Raw genomic sequence first — 20,823 nt, 5'->3', positions numbered from 1 at the left:
TGAAATTCCAAAGCTTTCTGCCAGGCAGAATATCCATGAAAGTCACAACAGTGTATGTCACGTGTACCTTCTGGAGTTATCTTCCAGGAAGAAGCATGTTTCTGGCCTGGAGGCCACAGAGCAACAGTTTACTCACTTGTCCTCCGGCAGAAATAGGCTCCCAAGGCCCTGCTCCTTCTCCTCGGTGGGACCCCTGACAGAGTCCTCCAGGCCCTGGGTGCTCTCCATGGGGCTGTCCATGTCGGTCTCCTGGGGACCCTCTGGGGGGGCCAGTGTCATGGCCTCCTCCTCGTCCTCAGGAAAGAAGCCAGGCTCCCTGGGGATGAGCTCGCCATCAGCAAAGGTGGGGCCAGAGACGTCGCTGCCCTGAGAAAGACAGGGAAGACAGAATGAGCAGAGTCAGTTAGCTGAAGCTCTGGGCTCCCCATCAGAACCCATGGTACCAGCAGGATCAGCGATGGTGAGAATGGAAGGCCCAGACCCTGGGAATCCACAGAAGAGAAAGCCTGGCAGGTGAAGAATCTTGGGAACCTCTCACTTGGCTGAGAGTCCAGTGAGGAAGTGGACATCCTAGGGACAGCCATCCATGGAGAAGGGTCACAGCTAGCCATGTCCCTTCAGGGGATCTGGACAGCACACTGGAGCCCTCATCACTGACTCTGTGCAGGAAGCCCGATGCTTTGAGGAGGCACTATGTGCATGTCAACACTGGATGGCCCTCATGAAGAAGACTGAAGCAGCATGGAAGAGGAAGTCTGCATAGCTGACATCCACCCTCCATGACCCTGGGCATGCCACTGAAAGTCAGCTGCCTCCTTCCTCCTTCCTCCTTTCTAGAATAACGGAGTACTACAGGCCCAGCGTGGCCACTGAGTGAACTACTCCTGTAGCCTCTGGCCAGAGGGCGGCACAGCACCTTGGGAGGTAAGTGCGTGCCAGGCCTTTCACTTCTGAGCTTGGGGCCAGTGCTGGCCCTGCTGGGCCTGTGCTAGACAACACCAGCATGTTGGTGTGCATTAAGGTGCTTTCTCCTCATCCTAAGATGCCAGAAGAATCCTAGAGCAGGAGGTAGAAAGCCTCTGGCAGCCTCAGATAAGAACAGGAGCTGGGCACCGGTGGCTCACACCTGTAATCCTAGCTACTCAGGAGGCTGAGATCTGAGGATCACAGTTCAAAGCCAACCCAGGCAGGAAAGTCTGTGAGACTCTTATCTCCAATAAACCACTAGAAAACCAGAAGTGGCGCTGTGGCTCACGCAGTAGAGCGCTCACCTTGTGCTGAAGAGCTGAGGGACAGCACCCAGGCCAGAGTTCAGGCCCCACGACAGACCAAAAAAAAAAAGAACGGGAATCCAGAATACCTGAGGCCATCTGGAGATCCACTTGGATGCACCTGCCTAGACATGTGCAGCCATCCTGGGGTCTACCCCCACCAGGACCCCTGGGCTAAGGATGGATGGTGAATAATATGCTTGGCTCCTACCCATGTCATGAACCAATAAGGCTGGCAGCAGGCACCCTGATCATGGAGACTAACAGATTGGGTAATTAAAGCCACCTCTAATGTTCACAGAGTGCTCTCCACCTAGAGGTCACTGATCTGACCCCACATAGGTCCAAACCCATCAGGTCTTACGCCTGATGCAAGCTCTTCATTGGCAAGCAGAAAGCTGTCATCCAATGCAAACCAAAGGAAACCGGCAGTACTGGGCAACTGCCTCATTCTAGAGAGCACGCCAAGAGCACATGCATCATCCCAATTGTGTTTCATGACAACTATTTGGGACAGCCATTACTGTACCCATTTTCCTGACAGGGAAACTGAGGCTCTGAGAACAATTGTGCCAGCATCTTCTGACTAGTAGGCAACAGGCCCTGCCTTTCCTGGTAGCTGTTCACTGGTTCTATTTAACAATGATGCATCCATATTTCATGGATCTAGGGCTAACAGTGAGGTGAGTGCACTTTGTAAGGACCTGTTCCTAGGTATGACACCAGGCACTCTGTTGTGTGGAAGAGCAGAGGAGGCCTCGGGGCACACAGGAAAGCTCCGGAGCGGGGGAGGAGCTGATAGGAATCTGGCTGAGGTGGTCAGGCAAATTCCACTCAGGCCGATGAAAGATGCCAGCCTCATTCCCAGACAAATCCAAGACTGATTTGGTCATAGAATCCACTGTGGCAGCCCCCCAGGTTGTCGGGTTCCCCCTTTGTCACCCTGCTGATCCTAGAACTGAAGCCTTCCTGGAGGACTGGAAGAATTGGGGCATCCCAAGACACAAGGAGTGTGCCGCAAGCAAGGGAGCAGGGAAGCTTGCGAGACTCTGCCCTCTGCTCCCCCTTCTTGTCCCCATACCCCTGTGTGAAAAGACATCCACGCAACACCCAGTCACCATCCAGAGGCCCCAGCGTCTAGAGTGGTCCAGGCCTGGAGCTGAACAAGGCCTCCTTAGAATTTGCACAGGAAGGCTGTCTTTTGGGGAGACTTTAGGAAAGGAACAGTGTCTCCAGTAGGTGGCCCTAGCCATTGTCTGTGATCCAATCTAACTCCCCAGGGCTCTGACCTTAGGGACCCAGACCATCCCAGGCTTACCTCCTTCTCTTGCCACAGGGTCCCAAGGTAAAGAGAGACAGAGTGGATGAGCATGCCCCTCTGCCAGCCCTGGGATCCAAGCTTTGGGATCTGGCAGACTTGTTCTCAGTCCTGGCCGACCCAGCCATTCAGGGTGTACCCCAAGGTGTATACCCTGGGGCAAGTGACCATCTCTCTGAGACCTCTGAGGCTGCTCCCAAGAACATGTGACAATTTGCACATACACCAGAGTCAGAAGTTATAGTAGCTCAAGTCCTGGCCTAGCCTCTCTGGTCAGCCAGAAAGGTCTTTGTTTTTGTTTTTTTGGGGGGGAGGGGCCGGTCGTGGGGCCTGGACTCTGGGCCTGGGCACTGTCCCTCAGCTCTTCAGCTCAAGGCTAGCGCTCTACCACTTGAGCCACAGCGCCACTTCCGGCTTTTTTCTTTTTGCTTATGTGGTGCTGAGGAATCAAACCCAGGGCCTCAGGCATGCAAGGCAAGCGCTCTATCACTGAGCCACCTTCCCAGCCCTGTTTTTGTTTTTGTTTTGTTGGTCATGGGGCCTGAACTCTGGGCCTGGGCGCTGTCCCTCAGCTCTTCAGCTCAAGGCTAGCGCTCTACCACTTGAGCTACAGCGCCACTTCTGGCTTTTTCTATGAGGAATTAAATCCAGGGCCTCAGTGATACAAAGCAAGTACTCTACCACTGAGCCACCTTCCCAGCCAGCAAGAAAGGTCTTGATAGCCAGGCAGCCACGGCTGGCAGATGATCTAAGGCCAGGAATTACTGGAAAGAGTTCTGAGGCCCAGAGATGGAGAAACAGGGCTCAGCCATTCTGGCTCAGCCATCAGCAGTCCCCTCGATCCCCTCTCCACTTTCCCACCCAGTATCCAGCTGGGACTGGACAGCGCTGGCCCCAGCTGGACACAGGAGCCTGGAGGCACACAGCTTGCCCATGGGGGCCATCTCCAGTTCTAAGAGCTGTTCTGCCAGCATGTGAGCACAGAGTCACCCCTTTCTCTATAGGAAGCTGACAAAGGCTGAATTCAATGGAGGCTGAAAAGGGCCAAGTATTGCTATATATGGGGTGCCATCCAGCTTCATTCGGTCTCTGCCCTTACCAGCTTGTCCTGGTGGGGAGGTGCCGTGAAGCCACGCCTGCCAAGATCAAGTGCTTTCTGGCAGCAGCTAATGTACAGAGACCACGGACTCTGGGGACTGCACTTCTGCACTCACTCTTCATAGGGAGCCACGGGGACATCACATCTGAACCCCACGGGAGAGCACCACAGGGAGCCGTGGGAGCTGTTAGCCAGCACTGGTGAGCATGCTGCGTCTTGGTATGGCAAGCTGGGAAGGTGGGACCAGAGGACTGGAGGCCCAGGGCCAGTTCTGGTGTAATCACTGCCTGGCTGTTTCTGAGCCTCAGGTAAAAGTGATAAGCGGACCGGTGTGACCGGATGCCACAGAGAATCAAGGACAACGCCTCACATCAGGAGGACTTGAAAACATGGCAAAGGAGAGAGGGGTGGGTGTGTTCGGAGTGGGCTCAAGTGCCTGAGTGCCTCAGTTTCCCCATCCACAGATAGGATTAGAATTAAGTAAGCACTCACAGTCTTGGTACAAATGAAAAGTCTACAAATGTGACCATTATTATCGTCATCACTGAAGACTCCCAAGGGTGATCCTGAGTTGCTGACTCCTGTCCAAGCCCCTGGGATGCTTTGCCTCTGACATGTAGGTTCGGCTTTTGTTTTGGAGCAGGGATAGGGACCCAAACTTCTGCAAGTGGCAGAGCCTGGCCTCTAGTGGTCAGGTGCCTCTTCTTCCCATAGCTAGGTCCTCGCTGCACACTAGTTATGCCCTTGAATGGGTGTTAAGTTGAACTGCTCTCTGAGGAAGGGAGTCCAAGAGGATCTGAGGCTCTGGCTCATCCACCCCCAGCCCTGGCAACAACTCCGCTCTGCAGGCAGTAACTGAGCCAAAGCACAGCTCTGTGGGGACAAGCCTGGGTAAAAATAGCCAGGGCAGGCACGTCCCAGCTTCCCTGGAAGCCAGGCACCCACAGCACACGTGGACCCACAGCACACGTGGGCCCACCACAGGGAAGGTGTGTGATAGTGGACACAAGCCAAGCTAATGTTGGGGAGGAGAGCTGCAGCCTGGCAGGCCGGGCACTTCTAGCTAGCTGACAGCCCAGAAGACAAGGGCCAGGGCAAAAGCTTCAGTTCAGGGTGCTACTGCTTCCAGGTTCCGAGAGGGATGGGCCTGGGGTACCTGGTCTGAGCTCTCCTACCGACCATGGTGGCTCAGTGGCTCTCACCATGCAAAGATGATGGCAGAGACTGTAGCTGATCTGTGCCGTGGCTGCTGATGGTTGGTCCGAGGTTAGTCCTCAGCAGGGTTGCCAGGTGCCAGGAACGGATGGGAATTAAGGGGAGGCCAAACACCTACAGGAAGACCAGCACCTTGGCCTGCCTATAACACGGGTAAGGGCAAGCCCAGGTGAGCTAGTCACTAAGCCAAGCCACTAGGGCTTGCCCCGCATCACAGCAAGGCTGGTGGGGGAGGCCGAGGTCAGAAGACAGGGCAGATGCTATCTTCTCACCTCGGGGCCAGGCTCCCCACCTCAGGGCTAGCCTCCCACCCAGGGAGGGTGCCAGGACAGCTTACAGGCTCTATCCCTCCAGACAGGGGGCTGGAGGTGCGTTGCTGAAACAAGATCTCAGCTCAGCTCAAGATCCACAATAGGAGTCCCCAGGACAGATCTCAGAGCAACTCCTGAGCACTGCTGTCGGCCCCCAGGAGACCCACAGGTCCCAGGAGGGGGACAAGAGTAACAACCAGTATTCATCCTTAGTCTCAGATAGGAGGCCTTGCCTCCAGAGGGAGGTGCCCAATCACCTCATTTCAGATGGGGACATGGCAGTGCTTGGCAGACCTGCTTCAGTGTGATCAGATACCACGGGCTCTGGAATCTCAGGCTGGTGCTAACTGGAAGAGAAGGCCAGGCTGGGACTCCCAAGCCTCCTGTGCCACTTATACAAGGCAAAGGCGGGGGGGGGGGGGGGGGCGGTGCAAAGGCGGGGCCCTCATTTACACACCTTCCCCCCAACTCCCACTAGGAGTGGCAGAGAAAGAAAGAAGAAATGTCAGGCAGCCCCAAACCCAAACCAGAGAGATGAGCGAATTCCTGAGGGGTGGCAGAGCAGAGGGACCAGTGGAACTAAAGGCATCTAAAGACAGAGCACATCCTCAGTGAGGGATGGAGTGGGGGTCTCTGGGAGGCACCATGAGGGAGTATCTGGGGCAGACTCTGGTAGAGCCCACTTGGGCACTGGTTGGAGGTGTCCATGACCAGCATACCCAGGCTGCCTCCAAGGCTGTGGGGCCTGGAGAACACTCTACTCCATGTCTAATCCAAACCTTCCCCCAGGTTGAGGCCATCTTTCCCCACCAGAACGCTGCTGACCAGAGAGCAGCCCACAGGACATTGCAGAGAAGCCAGCTGGCATTGTGATGCGCTTTCCCCCTTTTCTCCTCTGCTGCTGGCGGAACCCAGGGCCTCTGCATGGTAAGCAGGCGCTGCAGCAGATCTGAATCTGAGACCTGAAGGGTGTGGGGAAGGCTGGTAAGAGCTGGTTTTCAAGCCCATTTAGGCTTCAAGGGACCTTCGACTATGTTGCATTGTCTTCCCAACTCCCTCCACCCCTGGAGAGACACTCCGCCCCTCACCTGTACTGTACTACTTTCACTCGGGTAACATGTGAGCATGTAAAAATAGAGCAACTAATAAAATTAAAAGTTACTCTGAGGAAGAAAAGGAATCAAAAGCACAAATCATCCAAAAGGAATCAGGAAGAAGAGGAAAAGAGAAGCAAAGATCAGATGGGAAAAATAGAAAATAAATAACAACTCAACCATATCAGTAACACATTGCATGCAAGTGGAGGGAACAAGCCCATCAAAACGCTGACAGCAAGAGACTAGATAAATAACTGCATGCTATTTAGATGCATATTTAAAAAAATACACACAAACACTAACCAAAAGAAAAGCTGAGGGTGGGGTACATTAATCTTAGGCAAAGCATTTTAAGGCTAGAGGGAGGGACACTTAAAAATGATAAAGGACTTAACAAGATATAACACTACCTATTTTTTGCCTGTAATAGCAGTTTCAAAATACACAGAGCTAATCTAAACAAAGCTAAGAAGCTGGAAATTTGAAACTGCCTCTCTCCGTAAAGGCGGAGCAGGGAAGAGGATGACAAGGCTCACAAGAGAGGAACTCCACAGTCTGACCTGAGTACAAAGACCCCCCAAATACTCCAAAAGACAACCAGATCAAAAGCGGAGTGTGGTGCCTCATGCCAGTAATTCTAGCTACTCAGGAGGCTGAGATCTGAGGACAGATTTAAAGACAACATGGGCAGAAAAGGCCCTTAAGATTCTTATCTCCAATTAACCATCAAAAAAGTGGGAAGTGGAGATGTGGCTCAAAGTGGCAGAGTGCCAGCGTTGAGTGATAAAAACTAAAGGATAGTGACACACTCTGAGAACTATAGCTCTCGATCAAAGGACAGAAAAGTTAACTCCCAGATCATACAAACAAATGAAAATTTAAATTGTGACTGGTCTATTTAACACTTTAATGCATTGATTAACAGTTTCAAAATACAGAAAGGGCAGCTCTGACAAACAGAATAATGCTGAAACAGGGTCTAGATGTTGGGTGGTGCTAAGGGACAATGCTTAATATTGGAGGGTGTGTTAACGGTATATTAGTTACAAAGAGAAATGCACTTAGTTTTGATAATATTTGTCTAATTTCCTTTCAAAGAGTTAGGGAGTAAAATGTTACCAAGCAACTCTGGATTGTGTTGCCAGCCTCGGAATTTAGTCCCAGGACTATGAGAAAACCCATTTCAGTTGTTCAGCTTCCTATCAGCAGTACTTTGGTATGGCAGTCCCAACAACTGGTATTCCTCCTCCCTATTCTTGGGGAACCTGACGCTCCACCCACCTTAGCCTAGATGCCTCACCCATCTCCCTGCCCTGAACAGAAGGGAATTCCTTCAAAGTCAATTCACTTCCAAGTCCAAGAGAACTTTTGGCTTTCCAGACCAGAAGGTCACTCATCAAGAGACTCCAGGGTCAGGGGTATGGTTCAAGTGATATGAACACCTGTCTAGCAAGTGCCAGGCCCTGAGTTCAAACCCCAGTACTGAAAAAAAGAAAAAGACTCAAGATTCATCTGTTTATTTATTTCTGGTCTCTGCTCTCCACAATCAGTTTGAGATACTGCAGCTCCTTGAGACATCATGTTTTACTGCAACCAGATCTTGGTGGGTCTATGTGGAACAGAGTAATGTTTTGGAAACACTACTTACATAAGAATCTAATTATTATTTCCATTGTCTGTAGTCTCTCAAATGCACATTATGTTTTAATTTTAAAGAAGTATATGTACAATTCAGACATCAGAATTGCAAAGGCAATTTTTGTTGGTCCAGATCTGTATTTAGCATAGTTTAGGACAGATGTAGGGGGTTGGAGGCGTGGCTCAGGTGATAGAGTGCCAGCCAATGAGCAGAAGAGTCAGATACCAAGTTTAAGTCCCAGTCTTGGACAAAAAAAAAAAAAGACAAATGTAAAAGCTATTTTACCTAAATAGTGACTGGTTTACAAAAGAAGAGACCAACAGGCAGTCTGTATCCATAGCCTCTAATCCTAGAGCGGCCGCCTCCGTGGCTCAAAGGGCCTAGTAATTGAGCAAGATAGTCCCAGCTTCTCTATTCCAGACAGTATTTCTGGCTACTTGAAATCTAGAGTGTATTTCTTCCCTCTGTTGTGGTCAGAGTGGGAAGGTGAGCCCCAACCGCTCATGGGACACGTGGGCACCCTCTCAGCTGTGAAGCTAGCTACTCTATGACGTGGTGCAGAACCTGGGCATCCCTCCCCCACCCACCATCCAGGGCAGTCATAGTGACTAAAGACCCAGCTAATCTGGAAAATCATCTCCAGGGAAAATCACAGGGGAAGAGGAGAGGCCTTGGTAACCCATCTTCTGACCAAGCCCTGGATGGGGTGTGGCATCCCCCAAAACCTTGGGTCCTAGGTCCAAGTACCCCATAAACCCACTTCCTCGAAAATAAAAGGGGGAGATTCAAGGAGGCCATCTGGTCTACCCCTTCCCCCTGCCAGCACTAACAGCCTTGATTTTCAAATGAGATGGCAGACTCCTAAGGCAAACTCTCAGGGATTATAAAAACAGAACTTAAATTACTTCCACATCTGGAAACCAAACCCGGCAAGCAAGCCCCAAGAATTCCAGGCATGCCAGCCATGAGAAGCCGCAGGTCCAGGGAGGGCGTCCTGTAAACGCAGGGTCCCCTCTCCCACCCACCTGAACTCACACAGGAGAGCTCCCTGCTGCAGGGGGTGTAGCCAGGCACACTGGGGCAAGGAGGGGATGTGGACACAGGCAAGCCCAGCTATGGCCAGCCTGCTCTGGGGGTCTCGGAGGACCCCCATGTTTCCCTTAAGTCCCTGGAAAAAAAAGTCTCAGATCCAAATCGAATCCACTCTTACATTTCCCCCCTTCTTTACTCCCAGTTGTAATTATCTACAAAGTTGGGGCCCCCTAGCTTCAGGCATCCCATATAAATGCTCAAGGAAGATTTCCCTAAGTACCCTGAAGCTCCTGTTCTCCTCAGCCACTGTGCCTGGAGCTCTCCTGAGAAAGCATGGACCAGGCACTGGGGAAACTCACATGTCAAAAGCAGAGTCTCAGGCTGCCCGCCCAATGGGCGCACATCAAGGGCTCTCCAGCCTCCTGGAGCAGGCAGCTATTTTGAGCTGCAAATTACAGCTTTTAAAGATGTGGCTGTTTGAAGTGAGGGCTTAATTGTTCACACAGCCTCAAGCTTGTGGGACTTGCTTTGGGGGCTCCATGTTTTATTAACCATGACAGGGGGAGCTCAGATTCAAGGTGAAGGCTTGGATGGGGGTGGGAGGCAGCTCCTTCCCCTCTTGAGTCCTCCAGGCCGGTACCCTCAAAAGAGGTGACAGGGAACTTCCCAGAGACAAACCACTGCCTGCTTCCAGGAGCCTAAGTGTAGCCAGGGTGGGAGCCTAGCTTTCCTCCCTGGGGCCTGGAGAGGAAGCAAGGTGCCAGTTGGCACCCACAGCGAAGCTGGTAGCTTAGCTCCGTCAACCTGCCCTCTTGGGGCAGGTACATCCTCCTCCCACCAAAACTGCTTTTTTCTTTTTTTTTGTATAGGGGATTGAACTCAGGACCAACTTGAAAGCCATCCGCCCCCCTTCCTCCCCCAGTTCCTATACTTTTAGTTTCTTAGATTTGCTATCTCTAACTTTGCTCAGGCTGGTCTTGAACCATATTGCTTTTTACCCTAGTCTCCTGAGGAACTGGGATTATAGAGAGGTTAACACCCTGTCAGGCTTGTTTTTTTTTGTTTTGGGTCCGGTCGTGGAGCCTGAACTCTGGGCCTGGGCACTGTCCCTCAGCTCTTCAGCTCAAAGCTAGCGCTCTACCACTTGAGCCATAGTGCCACTTCTGGCTTTTTTCCTTTTGCTTATGTGGTGCTGAGGAATTGAACCCAGGGTCTCATGCATGCAAGGCAAGCGCTCTACCACTGAGCCACCTTCCCAGCCCTGGCTTGTTTGTTTTTTAAGACAGGATTTCTTGATAACTTTTACCCATCTTTGAATCTCAATCCTCCCATTCCAACTCCTGAGCTGGGATTACAAGGAGAAGCCATCACTTTCTGCTTTCATTAACTCTCCCCTGCCCCATTTTCCATCAGGAAAGGCTCCCAAAATTGTCTGGCAGACTCAGTTCAGGTATCTCTCTGTCCTGTGGAATTTGCCAGACCCAGTTATTCAGCTACATGTTACAGCCCAGGGGTCTTCCCAGGATCTCCCTAGAGGCTCAGGCAAGAAAATCTTAGGTCTAATCATAACCATAGATTGAGGCTCAAAGGGCAGTGAATTCCCAGGACAGTCTACCAGGAAGCCCTTTAAAGAGCCTGTCAACCAGGTACGATGGCTCATTCCTATAACCCAAACTGCTTGGGAGGAAGAGAGCAGGAAGATCATGAGATCAGCTCAGACAAAAAGTTAGAGCGACCTCATCTTAACCAATAAGTCAGGCATGGTAGCCTGAGCCTATGATCCCAACTGTTTGGGATGTTTAAGTAGAAGAATCTCAGTTAGTCCTGGGCAAAAACATAAGACTCTATCTGAAAAACAATTAAAGCAAAGAGGGCTAAGAGGGCTGGTTGGTTCAAAGGGTAGAGTATCTGTCTAGCAAGTGACTACAAACTCAGTGCTACCTCACCCTACCGCCCTAAAAATAAAAAATAATTTAAAAAAAAAAAGAAGAGCTTGTGAACTCTAAACTACCCACAGACCCAGGTTCTGACTCCACACATGCGTAGCAAAGTCCTTCTAAGCAGGCCCTGGCTTCAGGACAAATTACTGCCCCATTCCCACCCCACACTCCCCATGCCCTGGCCCACAACTCTTCTTATGCACAGGAGCTTCAATTTCACCTCTTCTAAGAAAGGGACTCCAAATTTTGGCACTTGAACTTGACTGAGGGAGTTCGAAGCTCAGGAGGAGATGGGAAATCTCTGAGGAAACAAGATTGAAACCCACCAAGTCTCCCTCCAGCCAGCAGCTTCTCTGCTAGCTGCAGTCAGCAGGATGTCCCTTACCTGTCCCCTCAGCCCTGTTCCCTCCTCAGACAGCAGCTCACACCTTGCCCTCCATACTAGACTCTGTGTGGCCTCCATCCCTACTCCTCCCCTGCCCCATTGTGCTGCAGTGTGGTCCCTCTACAGTTAAGTCATCCTGTACCCGGTGCCCTGCCCAGGGATCTCCATGTGCTGGTTGTCAGCTAGCAGTCTTGTGATCCTTGTCACTTAACTAGAGAAGCACAAAGCTGACATACACATTCAGGTGGGCCCGGAGGAACACAACAATTAAGGCATTAAAGGAGAAACTCAGAATCAGAGAGGTTAAGTGAGTTGTGAAAGATCACAGAGCCAGGGAGCAGAGCAGGGAGGGGCAGTATAGAGAACTTCTGTGCTTTGGGTGATGCAATGTCCAGTGCAGTGGGCAGCACGGAGCACCAAGCAGCCTATTCTGGCCCTGCAGACCCCGGGGACAGCAGCCAGCCAAGCTAGTTGCAGGGAGCCAGGCTCACTGCGCTATCACAGGCATAGGCCTGTCACCAATCTCCCCTTCCCCAGAACACAGCTCCTAAGAGGCTCTGTGTGGGAAGACTTCTTAGAAGAGAGGAGCAAGGAGAGAGAAAGTTGCTGAAGGAAAATGGGTGAACATGGAAACTGAGGCACAGTGGGAGGAGAACAAGAGAATGAAGGAGAAATTATGTCTGAGGGGTAGAAACCCTCGGGGTTAGAAGCCCTGGGAACACCAGCTCCCCGTCACCTCAGGAAGGCGGCAACCATTCCCACCATCATTTCTCCTCTCAGCTGGGCAGATGAGCAGGGTGGCCCTCGCAGGACTTCCAGCTCACAGAATCATCTGATGTGGGACAGGGCAGCCTCTCCTTAGCTGCCTGTGGCTACCAGCCTGTACAGACAATTTTGTATGACCTGCAAATGATGTTATAAATATTCAAATGGCTCTTTGCAGAGAAAAGGTTCCCCACCCCTGCAGATGACAGCCAGCAAGATAGGAACAGGGATAGATGTTCTGTGCCCACCCTGCACCCAAATCAGGTCAGGGTAGGGAAGAATCTGGGGCTCAACTAACTACCAAAAAGCTGGAAATGGTGCTGTTCAAGCCCCAGGACTGGCACAAACAAAACAAAACGACAATGAGAACACAGAAAGGTGCCTGGCACACTGGCAGCTCAGCCTGAATAATCCCAATTACTCAGGAGGCTGAGATCCGAAGATCACAGCTGAAAGGTAGCCTAGCCAGAAAAATCCATGAGACTCTTATTTCTGGTTAACCAGACAAAAGCCAGAGTGGTGCTGTGGCTCAAGTGATAGAGAACCAGCTGTGAGGGGAAAAAGCCGACCAAGGCCCTATGGCTGGTAAGGCAGCTGGAATCTGAGCCAGTCAGCCAGTGTTCAAGTTCATCCCTTGAAACCACACGATAGGGCCCCCACAGATCATCCTGCCTCCACTGCGAAGCGGCTCTACTCTCTACCTTAGGAACTGGGCAGATTATGTAAGCTTTCCAGAGGTTACCTAGTTTCTGGGTTTCATTAACTCCAAGAGGCCCAAGATTTTAAGTTGCACTGTTATTTTAAGAACACTGAGAATGAAAAGGCACTATCAATTCAATTATAACATTCCAGTGAGAACACAGCGCACACCAACCTGAGCTGCAAACGTGTGAAGGAAAACAACTGCAAACTGCAGCCTGAATATAAGCAGGGAGGAGGATTCAGTCAGAGAGAGAGAAATCCTTACACGTGTGTGCCCACGAAGGGCAGCCCACGTCTTTCTTTCAAGCATGCTCCTGTACATGTGTGCAATGTACGTGTACACACACACACACCTGATACCATAAGATCCTTCATTTGTCACTGGTGCAACCATGCAGATGATCACACAAAGACATGCTGGCCAGACTGCCTTGTCAGCAAGAGCTTTACATGACCACCAGGCCATAGATTCCAGGTTACCTTGCAATGCCAGGTAGATCCTGTCCTGACCACCACCTCCTGGGCCTGCCAGGCTCCAGGCTGGCCTGGCTTCGCTTCAGTGGAGCTGCAGACCTTGGAGCGGCCAGGCTGGATGGACAGGTATGTTTGCTCCCTGGAAGACTACCAAGGACAGTCACCTTATGTGGCTGGTGGCTGCACAGCCTGCACCTTTCTGTCTGGCCCGCCTCCAGACCTCCGGCGGCCTGCGGCCAGCCAGAGCGGCAGTGCTTTAACAAGGCAGACCTGAAGGCTGCCAGGGCAGATGGGCAACCCTGTTCCAGTCTTGCTCCAAGCAGACTCTTCCAGCTGGGCACAGGCGGATGGACCGGAAAGCTCTGACTGGAGGTGACCAGCAGGTGCTGGAGTGTGTGTGTAAAGGGCCACTCTCTCCTTGGTAGACCTCCAGGCCATGGTAAGAGAGGGAAGACTCTAGAAGGAAAGAGCCAGGCAGAGCCTGGGGGAAGGCTGTCACCTCTGAATACACTTTGCATGTCATCTGAGGCCCCAGAGACTAATCTGCGGAGGCCTAGCTGGTTCTTTAAACACTAAAAAACATAGAAAGTGCTGGGCATTGGACTCAGGAGGCCGAGATCCGAGAATCGCAGTTTGGTTTGAAGTCAGTCCCAGCAGACAAGTCTGTGAGCCTCTAATCTTCAACTAACTACCAAAAAGCCGGAAATGGTGCTGTTCAAGCCCTAGGACTGGCACAAACAAAACAAAACAAAACAACAACAGCAACGAGAACAAAGAAAGGTGCCTGGCACACTGGCAGCTCAGCCTGAATAATCCCAATTACTCAGGAGGCTGAGACCTGAGGATCACAGCTGAAAGGTAGCCTAGCCAGAAAATCCATGAGACTATTTCCAATTAACCAGACAAAAGCCAGAGTGGTGCTGTGGCTCAAGTGGTAGAGAACCAGCTGTGAGTGGAAAAAGCTGACTTGAGGCCCTGAGTTCAAGCCCTGGTTCCAGCATCAAAAAGCCAATCAAACAACCAACAAATCAAATCAAACCAAACAACAAAAAGGCATGATGGTGTTCACCTGTAATCCCAGCACTTGGAAGGCTGAAGCAAGAAGCCAGCCTGGGCTATGCAGATCTTATCGCAGAAATCCAAAAAGCTATAAAACATCATCAACAACAAACCCTCCCACGTGCTGAGGTGACACAGGTCCTCCGGTGGTGTTTGTCCTCTGCCACCTTCCTATTTCCACAATGACTCCTCTTGCAAGAGCTGAGGTTATCAGTGCCAAGGCCAGTTTCTGCCAGAGGAACCCAAACGTGGCTCTGCAGACCCTTCAGGCCTTTGCACACAGAGTCCACCCAGACGGTGAGGCCGGAGTTTGCATCATCCTCATGCTACAGACCGGGGAGCTGAAGCACCGAAGGTAAGGCAGGTGGCTGAGCTGGGATCTGAAGTCCAGGTGTCTGGGGCCCTTCCCACCTGCCTTTCCCTCCAGCCATCCATGAAAAGCCAGCCAGGTGAGAGTTTATGGCCAACCAAGGCATTTTACACCACAGAGGCTCACTATATTCTCACCATTCTCACCTGAAGAAGGGTGAGGTAGCTCGTGCAAAGTCCCATGGCTAGCAAGCAGCAGAGCCAGGACCTACACCCACAGGGATTCTGGCTCCCAGACATTTTTATTTCTACCTGAGAGTCTGGGATGAGGACGGTGCCTGGGTTTGAGGTGGGTGTTTCTCCCAAAAAATCAGTGAGCAGGAAGGAGAAATTTGCTCCCACTCTTTCCCATCCCAAAAGGGAGACTTAAATCTGGTACAAAGCATAGACACACACACAAACACTCCCTTCGGTTCCTGTACATTACATTAAAGCCTATAGGGCACCGAGGAGGATGGGCCACTCAAGATGACTGGAGAATGGACCCACCCCCTCGCCCACATCCCGGTTTTGTTTGGACCTTCCTCTTTTTGGTACCTTAAAAGAAAAATGCTCTCCTGAGCAGAGCCACGGATCATAATAACTGACTGAATGCTGTTTGCATTTGAAGGGTTATGTGGTTAAGAGAGAATTCAGTGGCCTAGGGAGCTGGAGGAGGTTGACTCAACTAGAGATAGGACAGATAGTTAGAGAACTTCCTGTTTGTTAAAGGAAGTCAAGCACAGAGTTTAGACAAGCTGGTATTACTACTATCTACCTGCCAGGAGATCTGAGGCTGGAGGTCACCCATACCCTATGTCCCCAGACACTAGCCACCTTGGACCCTCCCGGCGACACATGTTTCTGGCTGTCTGCTGTCTCACGGATTTGTCTGGCTGGGCTACCTTTCAGGCCATTGGAAAAGTGAGGAAGTGTAGGGCAACAGACTCCCTGGGAAGGGCTCAGCCCCATAAAAAGGCTTCACACTGCTCTTGGTTGGCTCTGAGACACAGCTGTGCCCATATTACCAGTGAAATGGTGCTAGTTATTTGTGTGGTGGAAATGATATGGCATGCAACTGCCCACACGCCTGTGTGTACAGACTTATATGACCTTCTGACCCCAAGGGCAGGAAGTCCATAGCAGTGTCACCTGCAGATACCTCCTTGTTCCTGAGAAATGCTACACTGCTCAAAACACCTCAGTGCCAAGGGTCCCAAATAGAGCCATGAAAGGCCAGGCTTTCTGGTCTCAATTTCTGCTGCTGCTCTTGACCTGCTCTCCCTGGGGCTGTTTGACACAGAAGGCACCTTTCTATCTCCTGGAACTTGGTCCCCCTTCCCCTTCTCCCCAGCCCACTACCAGCACCATCTTGCCCTTGGAGTTCTTTTTTTTTTTCCACACAATCACACATTTATTGCTGTGCTGTCTGGGGACACCATACAAATGCCAAAGTGCTTTGATTACAGAGGCCCAGATACCCCTGAATATTAAGAACGTAAGAGTCCAGATTCAGTTTATCCTTGAGATCGGTTCCCATCACCTACAAGCACCTGGATGCGTGCACGCGCGCACACGTGTGTGCTTCACAGCAGCATGAAGTCCTCCCCCGCTGGGAGGAATGTGGGAGAGGTAGAGGTCATTGAGTTTCCTCCTCTTTCATGTCACCTCTTGGCAACCTGTGTCCAGCTTGTAGAAGCGGCATGATTGCCCTTGCAGTTCTAAGGTTACAACATCCCAAACACAGGTCTACCTCAGGGCCTTTGCAGATGCTTGTTCTCTCACTCAGTGAGACTTCCCTGGCCACTGTGTTTAAAGCCCAGTGTTCCCTCTCCCCAGCTTGACCTCCTGCCCACCTTACAGGCTGACTGTCTTTTGGTTGGCCTGTCTCACTACCACCAAGCAGCTCCAAGAAGGCAGAGATTCCAATGTGCTTCATTCATAACTAGACCCCCGGTACCCACAACAGAAGCTGGCACTAATTAGACACCCAAGTATTTGCTGAATGAGTGAGTTCAGGAGTGCCTGTCCTGTGCCAAGTAATGTGCTGGGGACTGGGAACCAGAAGGCTGTGTCCTGAAATGCCATCTGACAAATGAGACTGTTGGAAGAGGTGCTGTGGCTCAAGTGGTAGGGTGCTAGTCTTGAGCAAAAGAAGCTCAGGGACAATGCCTAGGCCATGAGTTCAAGCCTCAGGAACAGCACAAAAAGAGACTGCTATGCCATCCAGGAGAAACTACAATGTCCAGTAAGATACCAGGTGGGCTTGCCAAATCAATGTGCCAGAGAGGGTCATATGAATCCAGCTGTAGACTTGAGCAGTCTTCCTCATTTCAATTGGAAATCTGACAACATAAATATCCAGTCACTCCATCAAGAGCCAGCAGAACTTGTCCAGAGGGAAACCGTGTCTAGCCCCAAGGTGCTGCATACCTGGCAAGGCCAGGCACTGTCTCTCAGCAAACACCAGATGGACCAGATAAGGAATCTTCTTCCTTTTTAAAAACACAGCAAGCCCCTCACCAGAGGACAGCACAGGCTGGAGGGTGGGGAGAGCATTCTGTCCAGGCTCTCCCTCCTTCATCCCCAAGAGGCCTGCCTTCCAGGACTCAACCTGAATCTCCTACTTCTTCAACCTCTTCCTTACCCCCATCTGCAATAAATGCACTGAAGTCTGGTGTGGTGAGGGAGAGAGAGAGAGAGAGAGAGAGCATGCATGAGCGAGCGCACAGGATCAACTTTGAAAAAAAAACCCAAAACTCCTAGTATAACAAACCAGGCAGAGGGGCACCCAGCTTCAGGAAGAGGTTTCTAGCCTCTGATGGGTTTGGGATGAAGACAGGAAAGTTTTGAGGGATACTCATGAGTAGCTAAGGAGAAAGGCCCTGCTAGAAGAGGAGGCTAAGAGACCATGAGATGTCAACATGGCCTAGGGAGGGGCACTCATGATCGGTAGGGACACTTCTCATTGCAGACTGCCTTCTAGAATCCCAAAAGAGATAGCCTAGGCTCCTTAGGTCCCTCTAATTTCTGCCTTTCTCCCTCCTCCAGGATAAAAGTCCTTTTTCCAAGGACAGGCTCCAGGCAGTCTGTCCAATAGTAAGATCTCCCTTGGGACAAAGGTCACGTCTCCCAGGGCTCACCAGACCAGGCTAGTGAACCATTCCTTCCTTCCCTCGGTCCAGCCAGGTCTTATCTCTCCTCTCTCCCTGGGTCTTAGTCATCTGCCCTGCCCCCTTCCATTAAATCCAATGTCCCAAAAATTCCAAAGCTGATCTCTATCAGGCATTTACCCAAGGTTGCTGCCTACAAGCTCAAATCCCACGTTCTTTCCTGGCTTCCTGTACTCTTGCTGGCCACACGTGGCTCTAATGTGAAGTCACAGGGGCCGCAAAGAGACCGGACCAAATTGTCCCACCCCAGGGGAAGTGGACATCCCAGGTTAGTCCCAGGCATCCAAGATCCCCAAACACCTGCAAACACCCCAAGTGCAGGGAAGTGTCCTATGTACAAGATTCCCTGGGCACATAATCAGCAACTAATAAATACCAATTAAACAGGGGAAGGTCTGGGCTCCCAGTACCAGCATTGAGACCCTAGCCAGTGGTGGAGTGGGAAAGACATCCTACTGTAGAGATGGGCCACACAATTCGGAACACTCCCCGCTCCCCCCTGCCCCATCTTCTCCCCCTCTCTCCTGGTGATCTCAGTAACCATCTTCCTCCTGGAGAGGGACCTGGGCTGTCCCAAGGGGATGCCCCACTGCTTCCCAGGATACCATCTGCCTCCTGCTCTGGGAATGGAGGGAGGGCAGACACTTGGTTGGGATCACTAAGACCAATCCAAGGGGTTGCTACTCCAAGATAGCACATGCTGGGGACAGACCCCTCCGTTCCATGGAGAAGGAAGCATAGAAATAACGTCCATGAAAGCTGGCGTGCTGCTCAGAGCCCAGGGATATGTCCTCTCTAGCTGTCCTTTCTAGCTCTCTTCAAGGAGAGGGAGAGGAAGAAATGAGGTGACACTAGCAGGTTCGCATGGACGACAAGGAATAGGGTCCAGGGCTATGGTTAGGACCCGATTCCCCAAAGCACAGATAGGACTTTTCAGAAGCTGCAGTGGCCAGGCCTGGGGAGACACTTGTCGCCCACAGAGGAGCAGTTGTGTCAACAACTACTACGTGGGCTCCCGGGACTCTAAGGGCGAAAGGGAGGGCAGGCGGTGGTGCACATCCCTCTGCCAAAGCAGCATCCCGCGGAGATGGGGCAGGATGCTGTCCCCCCCCCGCCGCCCCCCCCAAACCCCAAACTGGGCCGGCTTTCTCTTTCGGTCCCTCGGAGGACCTGGGAAGGAAACAGGCTCGCTGCAACCTGCTGAGTACAAACTTGGCCGAGCACAGTTCCACTCCCCCCCCCACACCCCGACCTCGGCCCCCGAGGGGAATCGCCCAGCCAGGGGCAGGACGGGCTCTGGGGGGGTCTCACCAGCCCCGCAGGGGGGCAGGGGGGAGGCAGGGGCGCTGGGACAGAAAGATGTCCGGGATCGCAAGCCCCCTCCTCAGCTCGCAAAAAGTTCCTCCCCCCCGCCCCCGCCTTTTAAAACACTTTTGGAAACTGCGACGCCCAGCGCGGCCACCGCTCCGCGCGCCCGGGACCCGTCGGGCTCCCGCACGCACCTGGGTGCGGGCGCGCGGCGGGGAGGAGGCCGCGGGGGCAGCGGCTGCTCGGCCGTGCCCGAGCCGGCCGACGCAGGTAACCCGACCTTCTCAAGCCGGCGCCGGGAGGGCGGACGCCGCCAGGGCTGAAGCGGGCGCAGTTAGTTCCGCGCTCCGCCAACTTCCCCGAGTCCCGGGATCGCCGGCCGGGCCAGGTGCGCCCCATCCGAGCCCTGCAAGCCAGAACCCCTCCGGCTGCCGCTTACCTGGCTCCCGGGAGCAGGAGGGGTGAGCATCCCCGGAGCGATCCGCTACAGAGGGATGAGAACGTGGGAGCGGGTCGGCGGGACGCACAGGGACGCAGCCGGCAGCCTGCAGCCAGCGAGCGCAGGAACAATCCCCGGCCGCGCGCCTTCGCTCACACGGTTCGGCACCAGTTGAAGGCGCGGCCCCGCCCCCGCCGGCGCCCGTTGCCGGGAGACCCGCGTGGGCCGAAGGGGCTCTTTGTATCAAAGCGGCCGTGACGTCACGAGGCGCCCGCCCGGGCTCTGGAACTCTTAGGGGCGGGGCCTCGCGTGGGGCGGGGCTTCCACCAGGGGCGGGGCTTCACTCTGGGAGGGAGCCAAAGGAGCTGGAGGAAGCGCGGACTGGGCGTCCGAGCCCCGGGGGCGGGGCCCAGTGGCCCCGCCCATCCAAGGTAGGGGCAGGTGGCTGAGGCGGCGTTGACCAATAGTTGCGCAGCCGGGGGCGGGCCCAGGAGACCTGGCGCCTTTGAGGGTGGAGCTCTATCTAGGTCTGTTCAGGTACTGCCCCCGAGTTATTATTGCTTCTGCTGGGAGATAGCACAAGGTGAACGTGTAATACAACTCACGCTCCTCCGGCAGTTTCCCGAATACTCTCAAGTGTTTGCAGTCGCTGTTTGCTGTCACCGCTATGCGAGATTCCAGCCTGCATTCTTGGCCTCAGGCTCTAGGACTTGAACTAAGCACTGCCAAACACTACCCGCAATACAATACCCCATCACCACCTCCCTCACCAGCTGGAGTCTGACGGTGTTGATTTTTATACTGAATCCTACCCACAGCTTTCCCCATCTTTTCACGTAAAACTAAAGTACCTATTACCAGCCCAGAGTACAAAGAAAAAAGGCAACAAGAATCAAAGAACCGAGGTTGGAGGCGTGGTTCAGATGGTAGAGTGCCAGCCAATGAGGGAAAGCATCAGATACCAGTTCCAGTCCGTCTGGGACCAAAAAAATAAGAACCAAAGAACCAAACAAAAAGAAGAGGCTCCTTTTTGTAGAATCTACATCAGAAGTGTGTCCTCCTAACTCTTCATCATGCTGGATTAAAATAAGGCAAAAATGATGTAATGAATGCAGAGCAACAAGTAGTGCTAAATGTGGTTTTCCTTTAACATGAAGTTGCATTATGTAACATCAGGTTGCATTCTGCAGTTTATCTTCCTCACTGAGTGACTCCAAGCCGGTCACCTTTTCCTTCCCTAAATTCTTA

General features: G+C 52.4%; 1 protein-coding gene across 2 annotated transcripts in view; it reads right to left on the bottom strand.

The window, feature by feature from the left end:
• Rab11fip4 (RAB11 family interacting protein 4) overlaps nucleotides 1–20,823 on the bottom strand; it is a 95,605-nt gene that overhangs the window by 14,330 nt on the left and 60,452 nt on the right. The window contains exons 1-2 of one of the 2 annotated variants that reach the window (XM_042691533.1): nucleotides 19,576–19,780; nucleotides 137–366 (exon numbers count right to left, since the gene is read on the bottom strand). In XM_042691533.1, coding sequence (XP_042547467.1) covers nucleotides 137–366; nucleotides 19,576–19,605 — 260 coding nt within the window. In that variant the 5' untranslated portion in view covers nucleotides 19,606–19,780. Of the gene's footprint in view, nucleotides 1–136; nucleotides 367–19,575; nucleotides 19,781–20,823 lie in introns of those variants that run through there. The other variant, XM_042691524.1, reaches the window with a different exon arrangement.

The sequence above is a fragment of the Dipodomys spectabilis genome, unplaced genomic scaffold (assembly GCF_019054845.1).
Source record: "Dipodomys spectabilis isolate Male_0828 unplaced genomic scaffold, ASM1905484v1 ptg000004l, whole genome shotgun sequence".
Lineage (NCBI taxonomy): Eukaryota > Metazoa > Chordata > Mammalia > Rodentia > Heteromyidae > Dipodomys > Dipodomys spectabilis.
Note: the sequence above shows the minus strand (reverse complement) of the source record. Positions and strands in the feature narration are given on the sequence as shown.